This window comes from Echinops telfairi, unplaced genomic scaffold (genome assembly GCF_000313985.2).
Source record: "Echinops telfairi isolate 266 unplaced genomic scaffold, ASM31398v2 ScPeMD7_7;HRSCAF=31, whole genome shotgun sequence".
In the NCBI taxonomy this organism is placed as follows: Eukaryota; Metazoa; Chordata; class Mammalia; order Afrosoricida; family Tenrecidae; genus Echinops; species Echinops telfairi.
Window position 1 is genome coordinate 23408391 of NW_022103904.1, and position 9637 is coordinate 23418027.

The 9637-nt window shown below is 41.6% G+C and overlaps 1 protein-coding gene across 1 annotated transcript in view; it reads left to right on the forward strand.

Annotated features, from left to right (window-relative positions):
* The window catches only part of SAXO2 (stabilizer of axonemal microtubules 2), an 11606-nt gene extending 2240 nt beyond the window's left edge, over positions 1-9366 (forward strand). The window contains exons 2-3 of the mRNA XM_030884490.2: positions 4306-4508; positions 8048-9366. Of these exons, the coding sequence (XP_030740350.1) occupies positions 4306-4508; positions 8048-8991 (1147 nt within the window). The 3' untranslated portion in view covers positions 8992-9366. The remainder of the gene's footprint in view (positions 1-4305; positions 4509-8047) is intronic.
* The last annotated feature ends 271 nt before the right edge of the window (positions 9367-9637 follow it).

The following is a 9637-nucleotide window of genomic DNA, read 5'->3' on the forward strand; positions in this document are numbered from 1 at the left end:
TAAACCTATAAATATAGGCACATAGATCTATTTCCCCATCATATATAAATATATTTGCATATGTACATGTCTTTATCTAGACCTCTATAAATGCCCTTTGACAAAGGCAAAGTTTTCACTAGGACTAGCTTTATCATCTCTTCATATGTTTGATAACATGGTTGGTTAATTTTTTCATTCATTCACTCTAATGTGTGCTGTGTTCATGGTAAAATCTGTAGCTTTCGGTATAAACAGTTGAGTAGGGTTCCTCCTTTCAAGGAATCCTATGTCAGTTTTCTGTCACTTTGAAGCTTTTAAAATGCTCTACAACAGCTTTAATACATAGCCATTGCCAATTCTTCTTTCATATAAGGCTCATTCTGTTTAAAGAGAAGATGGGAGCTTTTAAACCTTTGGGTCATTACTTCTACTTAAAAATAACTGGTGCTAAAATACCTATAACAGAACATTAGCATGTCACCCATTTATTGAAATGTTCAATTCACTGGCCTTAATTATTTCCCCAAAATTGGACAACCACCCACGCGGTACATTTCTGATTTTTTCATTACCCTTACCAGCAACTCAGCACCCCTTAAGCAAGGGTGTCCCATTTTCAACTCCTACCCACCCCTAGTAACCTCACATGAACTTTGATCTCTCTGCATTGGCCTACTCTAGGTATTTCCTATAAATGAGATCAGTCTGTCTTTTAACCTCATTTCAAGCAGTCCGAGCCGTCAGCAGTACTGTGGTGGCTCCAGTTGTTGCTGGAGGTGCGTGACTTTCCAGAGTCCTCCATGGCGTCTTCAGAGCATCCTCAAGGTCAAATTGGCAGGTTCCATGGAGCAGTCAGCAGGCAATGGAGTGGGTCCCAGGAGACTAGTTTAAAGCCTGGCTGGTGTTTTGGTGTTTCTGTTGACATAGCTGCCCTGCAGGGGGTCAGTACCAGCGGCTCACCGGATGTGGCATGGCACCCAATATAGAGGGCTTCACTCTCCTGTGGTTTGCAGTGTTGAAGGGTAGACAGGACCGAAACAAGCAATCCAATAAATCAACAATGTCAAAAAGTGTTGCCACTAGGACTCCAGTTCACATGCACACAGGTGTATTCCAAACATATGTGCATGAACATGTCTCTGCCACTAGTGCATGGCAGCACACGGGTTTTCTCAGCGCTACACTTGTCTTATTCTCATTAGGGCGCCTTCCAAAAGGAAGTGGTGGGGGTGGGGGGGTGGGAGAGGTTTCCAATCGAAAAAGTAGCTTTCCAGGGGCTTTATTGGCCAGTTAAAGTCAGGTGAGGGAGATGGCTCAGGAGGTTACGGTGATGGTTATTTTGGATTCCCATGGGGCAATCTTGACAGATTTTTTCTGAATGGCAGAGAAATCATGCTCATGGGAGCTTATGAGGAAATGTTAAGGAAATGGAAAACTCCATTGGTTGGAAAAAGTCCAGGAACCTTGCACCAAGACTCTTTCCCCATCACGACAGTGCTTGTTCTCCTAGGGGAGCGAGGTCTGTCTCAGGAGAATTTCCTTGGGAAGCCTTATTCCATCCTCTCTGTAGCCCTGATCCTTCTTTTTGTTCCCGAACTCTTTTTGCTCCAGACTTATTTCTGTTTCCCAGACGCCTAGGATAATGAACAGAAACATGATGTGAATGCCCTGAGGCTGCCAAGTAGTTGTTATGACGTGGTATGAATCCGGGAACACAGAATTCTTCAGGGAAGGAAGGAAACACTGTTTCCAGAGCGTATAGACCTAGATGGAGGATATGTTAAGAAAGGCTAGTTTCACATTTTGATCCTTTGTTCAATAAAGGTTTCCATTATTGCATAGTAATACTTTTTGAGATATCCTTATAAATTGCACCATGTTTAAATTGAGTGAATAAGGCTTTTGTGTTTCATCAATTCTAAATGTTAAATTGGGAGAGTTTTTAAAGGCATTCACTTTCCAATTCTGAGTTTCCCCAGTTGACTTGTACAAGTAACCTTTGATAGTTAAAAAAAAAGAAAGAAATGTTCCAAATTCCAAAGCGTCCAGATATGCTAATGAAATGAAAAATCCCACTTTTTAAATTTCTATCTCTCCATTTAGTAAGACAGTGAATCTCTTCTTAGTATTTTGACTGGGGAACTTGCAGTGTCTTGGAGAGCTAGACCCTAGAGCTTTGCACCTCTTGCTTGGCTCCTTCATGTTGCTCATGTTGCTCAGACAGCTGATTTTTCTGTACAAACAAGTGTTGGGAACTTGACAGAACAAGGTGCCCCCTTATACTACAAACATTTAATCTTTTTCTGCAATACAGGAAGGAGGGGACTGTAAAAAGCAGATCGTTGGGTTTGTACAAGGCTTCTGAACCATGATTGCATTACAATAATACAGCATAGGCGTGCCAGGAAGTTTGCCTTGACAGATTAGGAGTCTGGGCATGTCAAATCTTGCAAGCTATCTTGCATGAATACAATGGCATTCACCCTCTAATTATTAATACTTCTCAGTTGAAGGTTGCCATGGGTTTGGAGGTATATTTTCTAACACCCAGTCTAATCAGAGAAACCAAGACTGAACTTGGTTTCAGGAATCCCTGCTGGCATAGTGACTTCACCCCGAGGCCGGTGGTTCAAACTCAGCAGCAGCTCCATGGGAGAAAGACGAGCCTCTCTGCCCCCATGAGACGTCAGTGTTGGAACCCCTATGGAGCAGTCCCACTCTGTCTTACAGGGTTGCTGTGAGTCAGCATGGACTTAGCAGCAGTGAGTTAGTTAATGGAAGCACTCTGTTGTTGGAGACGAATGAGGAAGAACAGATCTGGCCTTGTGGTGGTGTGTGTTCAGGCTTTTCCTGTGTGCACTGTCCCAACCTACAAAGGTAACAGGCCACTTAAGAAATGAAGATGAAGTGCCTCAAAGCTCAACGTGCCTCCACTAAAACTATTTCCCTCAATAAATCTTTTCCAACCTGTTCCCTATCTTAGCAAGTAAGATCACATCTTCAGCTGCACACGGCAGAAATCATGCACGCCTTCTTCCTCCCTCACCTTTTTTCCAATATTCAACTCATCTGGTCCTATCACTTCTGCTTCCTAAATGTCCTCAAACAGAACGACTTTTCTCCATCTGTCAGCACCAAGCCATCATGTTCCAAGTTTTCATAATAGCACACTCAAACACTTCAAAGGAGCAGCGGATGGTTTTGAACTGCAGACCTTGGCTGTTAGCAGCCTAGCTGCCCTTCTTACATACCAAACAGTCCTCTAAAGTATGTGTGTGGATAATCCTGAAAAACGGGTGTCCAACTGGCGCCCCGCAGGCTGCATGTGGCCCCCGAGGTAATATTTTGTGGCCTACGATGCTCTGAAATAAAATAAAGATAGAAAAAAAATTGTTATGAAGAAAATAGCACTTAGGAGAGATTGAGGCAATACTGTACACACAATTCCCTTGTTACATTTTATTTCAGAGTATGGTGGGCCACAAAAAATTACCTCGGGGGCCGCATGCAGCCTGCAGGCTGCCAGTTTGACACCCCTGCTGAAAAACAACCATATAAAGTAGACGATATTCGTGCCCCATTTACATATGGGGAAACTGAGGCATAGACAGGTCGAGGAATTTGTCAAGTGGTGCTGATAGTAAATGAAGCCTGGATTAGGAACCAGGTCAGTGTGAATCAGTGGTCTTCACGCATCTGCCTCAGTGCCTACACTCCTGCCTCTCCCACATAGTTAAATATAATATCTACAGCAGTTGGATTATCATGTATCATATGGATTATCATACCACCTATGTCTCCCTTCTCCTAGGAGAGCCATACATGAGTGAGACTCATATCTATCTTACAGTTTTGATTGATCTCTAACGGCCTGAGTAGGATGGCAATTTGACTTCAGTGAGAAGAAAGTGTCTGAATAGTTACATAGAATCTAGAAGCAGGATGAATTAGACCCTTGACAATGGACCCAAGGGATATGTTTCCCTTGGGATATTTTTCAGGCTAATCAGATCACCTGAGATTTCCTTCCATGTGAGCAAAATAGCAATTACATGAGGAATTAACTTATTGCCAACTAACAAAAAAATCCATTGTAAGGATACATTGAAAACTAGGATTTTTGTCATATTCACTAGTTTAATCATTGAGCAGAAACTTATAGAATTCTTTTTTTTTTCAAACTATGTATCAACTGCTACTATTTTAATCTTTTCTCAAATTTTCAAATAAAAAAGATCTTGACATTTTTAATACTGTATTAAAATAATTATAAATAAGAGAACCTGTGAGCCTGTGTTTGAAATATATACATATATATTTCAGGTCAGATTATCGTCCATATGAAATAGTCAAACAGCCTCGTCATGTACCAGAAGAATATAAGCCCAAACTTGGACAGATTGATCTTGGTACTACCTACAAGCGGGATTTCAATTCTTATAAAGTGCAGCCTGTGGCCATAGCCCGGCCTTTGGAAAGACAGCAAGTTAAAAAAGGAAAGTTGGACACTGTCCCAACCTACAAAGGTAACATGCCACTTAAAAAATGAAGATGACATCTAATATCCAATGAAGAACCAAATATAGTTTAAAAGTTTAAATACTAGCAAGAATGACTCAACTCTGCTAACTAAAGAGTTAGCAAAAAAGGATGTATATAAATTTCTGGGTATAAGTATTATTTTTCTATTTTCCTTCACACAATGTCCAGCCTTCATCAGCAAACCACAAGTTATAAAAAATAAAAGGAAAGAGGGAATAATTGTCAAGAACCCAAATAAAAACCAGATTCAGAGATAACTTGGGATATAATTACATACGAGATAAGGAATTTAAAAAACTATCATTGATAGCCCTTGTAATATAGTGGTTATGAGCTGGGCTGCTAACCATAGGGTCAGCAGTTCTAACCCACCAGCCACTCCACCAGAGAAAGATGACGCTTTCTGCGTCCATAAAGACTTATAGCCTCAGAAACTAGCAAGGGCACCTCTTTTGTATCTTATGGGGGAGCTATGAGTTGGAATTGACTCAGTAGCAGTGAGTTTTAAGTGATTATTGATATGTTAAAAGCTCAAATGGAAATAATATATGAAAAGATGGAAAACTTCATCAGAGAGAAACTATGAAAGTAAGTGGGAATGCTAGAAATAATCACCCCACCACGACCCCTACACACACACACACACACACACACACACACAATTACGTATGCCTTCAAACACTAGACTCAGCCCAGCCAAGGAGAACAAAATAGTAAACTTGAGATAATTTAATAAAACTAGCCCTAAATACGATGAGTGAGGAAACAGCATCTAAAATCTATGGGGCACTTTTACATGGAATCCACGAAGAAGAGAACCCGATTGAATTGTTTGAAGACATGATGAAAAATAATTTTCTAAAAACAAAAATAGAGGATAACTTGTATTGTCTCACTGCCATCAGGTCAATTCTGACTCAGTGACCCATAGAAAAGAGAGGAATTGCCCTTGTGGGTTTCCCATATGGGACTCCTCCCAGCCCTGTCTTTCGCCAGCAGAGTGGCGGTGGTTTCAAACTGCTGACCTGTGGATCGGAGCCCAACATGTCACCCACTGTGCCACCGGGGCTAGATCGATCCTTGCCCTATATATGAGGCATGTACCTCTTGGAAGTAAGTAGCCAGGTATAATCAATTGAGTTTTCATTTTTCCTGTTGCATTGTACACATTTCAGGCCAGATCCAAATACTTTATATTGTATTATGAATGTCAGTATTTTAGAGATTAAATTTTGCTATTTAGGAATACTTATCTTATGGTGAAATTAATTCGATAGTATTTTCCAGCTTATAACCTTTTCCATCATGTAGTAGTTAAAATGTAAGCACTCCAATTTCCCATCCCTGGTCTAATAAGCATTAGGAAGCACGTTTGCAGTATTGAAATTTTAATCTCATATTTTAGCTCTGAGGTTCACTTGTAAATTCCACATTTATTGCAAATACTCTTGAAAAGTACTCAGTTCAGGCCTGAGCAGTAAGTGGTACTCTATCTGTTGGAATCATCAAGTTCATTTCATGAAAAGGAAAAGGTAGTCAAAGATCTTTATAAAATAGTGCAAGTTCTCCTTTATCTTTGTTTAGGGAGCCCTTTAGGAATACAGTTCTCATAAAGCCAAACTCACTGCCTTTGAGTCAATTCCGACTCACAGCGGCTCTGTAGGACAGGGTGGAACTGCCGCTGTGGCTTTCCAGGACTGTAACACATTACAGAAGTAGATAGCCTCGTCTTTCTCCTACACAGTGGCTGGTGGTTTCAAACTTCTGAACTTGGGTTGGGTTAGCAACCCAGCACATAAGCACTATGCTACCAGACTCCTGGTTTCGACTCCTAGTGACCCTATAATAGAGTGGAGATTGTCTCTCTTTGGAGAAGTCCTTCCAAAGCAAGTACTAATCCTGACATCATTTTTGCCCACACATCATGGCACTTGATTTGATCCAGGTATTTCAGTTTTATGGCTTATGTTGTTAGGTGCCGTTCAGTCAGTCCCAACTCCTACACAATAGGATGAAACACTGCCCGGTCCTGTGCCTTTCTCACAATCATTATTGTGTTTGAGTCCATTGCTATAGCCACTATGTCAGTCCATCTCTGTGAAGGTCTTCCTCCTTTTTGCCGATCTACTTTACCACGCATGATGTCCTTCTCCCGGTTCTTCCTGATAACACGTCCAAAGTCCCTGAAATGAAGTTTCGCCACCCTCACTTCTAAAGAACATTCTGGCTGCATTTCTTCCAAGACTGATTTGTTTGTTCTTTGGCAGTCAATGCTAGGTTCAATATTCTTTGCCAAGGCCATAATTCAAATGCATCAGTTATTTGGTATTCCTAATTCCTTTTCCAATTTTAAGATGCATGTGAAGCAATTGAAAATCCTATGACTTAGGCCAGGCATACCTAGTCTTCAAAGGGGCAGCCTTGCTCTTCAACACTCGTACAGCAGATTTGCCCAGTGTAAGACATTATTTGATTTCTTAACTGCTGCTTTCTTGAGTATTGATCATAGATCCAAGTAAACTCGAATCCTTGACAACGTCGGTCTTTTCTCTATTTATCATGATGTTGCCTATTAGTCCAGTTATGAGGAGTTGGGTTTCTCTTCCATTAAGATGTAATCCATGAAGAAGGCTCTAGCCCTCGATGTTCATCAGCAAATGTTTTAAATCCTCCATTTTAGAAAGCAAAATTGTATCATTTGTGTGTCTTAGGTTGATAACGAACCTTCCTCCAATCCTGATTCCACATTCTTCTCCATGTAGTCCAGCTTCTCAGATTATTTGCTCAGCGTACAGATTCAATGGTATTGTGAAAGGATGCAGCCCTGACTCGCACCTTTCCTGGTTTCACACCATGCAGTGTTCCCTCGTTCTGTGTGTACGACTGCCTCTTGGCCGACTATAAGTGCTCCCGGAGCACGGCGACATACTCCCATTCCTCTCAAGGCAGGCTCTAACGTCTGTGATGACCCACACAGCTGAACGCCTTTGCGTTGTCAATAAAACACAAGGAAACATCTTTATGAAATTCTCTCCTTTCAGCCATGATCCATCTGACATCAGCAATGATAGCCTTCATAGCACCTCCTCTTCTGAATCCAGCTTGAATTTTATGACTCATGTTAACCTCAAATTAACTTGTATATTCTATATGATTCATATTAGCGTGAGAATTTCAACCAGATTTTGCAGCTCCCAAGTGAGGAAGCACAATAATTATCTCTTAAAGTCTGTCATCCAAAATTCAGCCCTTTGGACTCCAAAACTGATCAACAAAAAGGCTCAAATGTGTTGCTCCCTTGCTATGGGATCAAATGAGTCTGGAAGTAGGAAGTTATGTGTATTCAAGCTGGTAGGTAGGAAGAAGAGTGGAAATAAAAAACAGGTCTGAGGGGAATTCGACAAATGTCATATTTGATACTATCATTCAGACGATAAAAAAAATGGAAGGATTGGGTACTGTGAGAAGTATGTAAGATGTGATTATTCAATAATTAAACATTTTTTATTTTTTCATTTTCAAGATGATTATAGGGCTTGGGACATTCAGAAAAGCGAACTTTATAAACCCAAAGAAAATTACCACCCACCTACTGTGAAATTCGGAAACTCAACAACATTTCAGGATGACTACATGCCTCAGGAGGTAAAACCACGGCCAAGCTTCAAGCCGTCCTTTGCGCTCCAACCTTCCACCATCCCCTTTAATGGAGACACCAGCCATCGCCTTGATTATGTCCCACATCAGCTGGAATTCACATGTGCAAGGCCAAAAGAAGTGTACAAGCCAACCAGCCAACCTTTTGAGGCTCTCACAACTCACCGCAATGACTTCCAGGGTCTTGTTGGTGAGACTGCAAAGATCTGCAAACCTGCCTACAACAGAGTGACCCAAAATGTTCCGTTTTCAGGAAGCACTGAATTCCAAGAAAGTTTTCAGCCTTGGGAAATGCCACCACCCCCTGTCAGGAAAGCAGCAGAGTATGTCCCACCAGCAGGGACTATGCAGTTCAGTAGCACGAGTCATCTCGACTATGTCCCACATCAGGCCAGCCGTGTGGCTGCCATAAGGCCCATTTCTCATAGAAGAAATAGCAACGTTCCCTTCCAAGGGAAGAGTACCACAAAGGAAGATTTCCCAGTGTGGGAAAGTTGTCGTCAGGGAATTATTAAGAGGCAACAGCAGATACCGAACCCATCTGGAAAATTTGATGGTTTGAGCACTTTCCGATCTCACTATGTGCCACATGACCTGATTCCCACAAAGAGTTGCAAACCTTTAACCATTTCTCTGAGAAGTTCTGTTCCATTTGACGATGCGACCATGTACTCCACAGAGTACACGCCGAAGAAGCAGGATGTCTGCCCTGCTAGCTACCCTGCTCCTCCAGGGTATATATTTGAAAGTACAAACTCCCAAGGTCATAAGTTCTTCCGCAAGATCACTCCCGCAGTGGAGGCCTTCTAGTCATGAAGCCAGGCTTCAAAGAAAGCTAACTAGCACACGTGTTGGTTTTCCCAGGGTAAAACCAAGTTTTACAGTGGGGAAAAAATGAGAGACAAAAGTGAATCTTTTCTCATATTTTTAAACAATACAATTGAAAAAGTTTATGAAATCGGAATCTTAACACTTAATTTACTTTCTGCCTTTTAATCAGGATTATTCTTTATGATTTTGAAAACTGAACCGTTTCAGTATCTGCCTTGCCAGCTGGACCCATAGGTAACAGCATGGCAAACAGAGAAAAGATGGAAGTTGCCAGGGCTTTCCTCGTGCTTCGAGCCATAACCAGTGCTCATGCGACAGCAGTCAAGAGATCAAATGATGCAATGCTTTGGGAAAGTCTGCACAAGGCCTCTTGACCATGTTAAAAAGGAGGATGTTACATTGAGGAGCAAGGTGTACCTGGCCCACGCCATGATGTTTTCAATCACCTCATAAGAAAGACCAAAGCAGAATCTCAACGCGTTGGAATGACGGTGCTGGCAAAGGTGTGGGAAGTACCGTGGACGCCAAAAGAACCAACAAATCTCTTTTGGAATAAGTGAACCCAGAGTGCCCTGTAGAGGCAGGGATGGCGAAACTTCGTCTCACATGTTATCACATGTTCCTG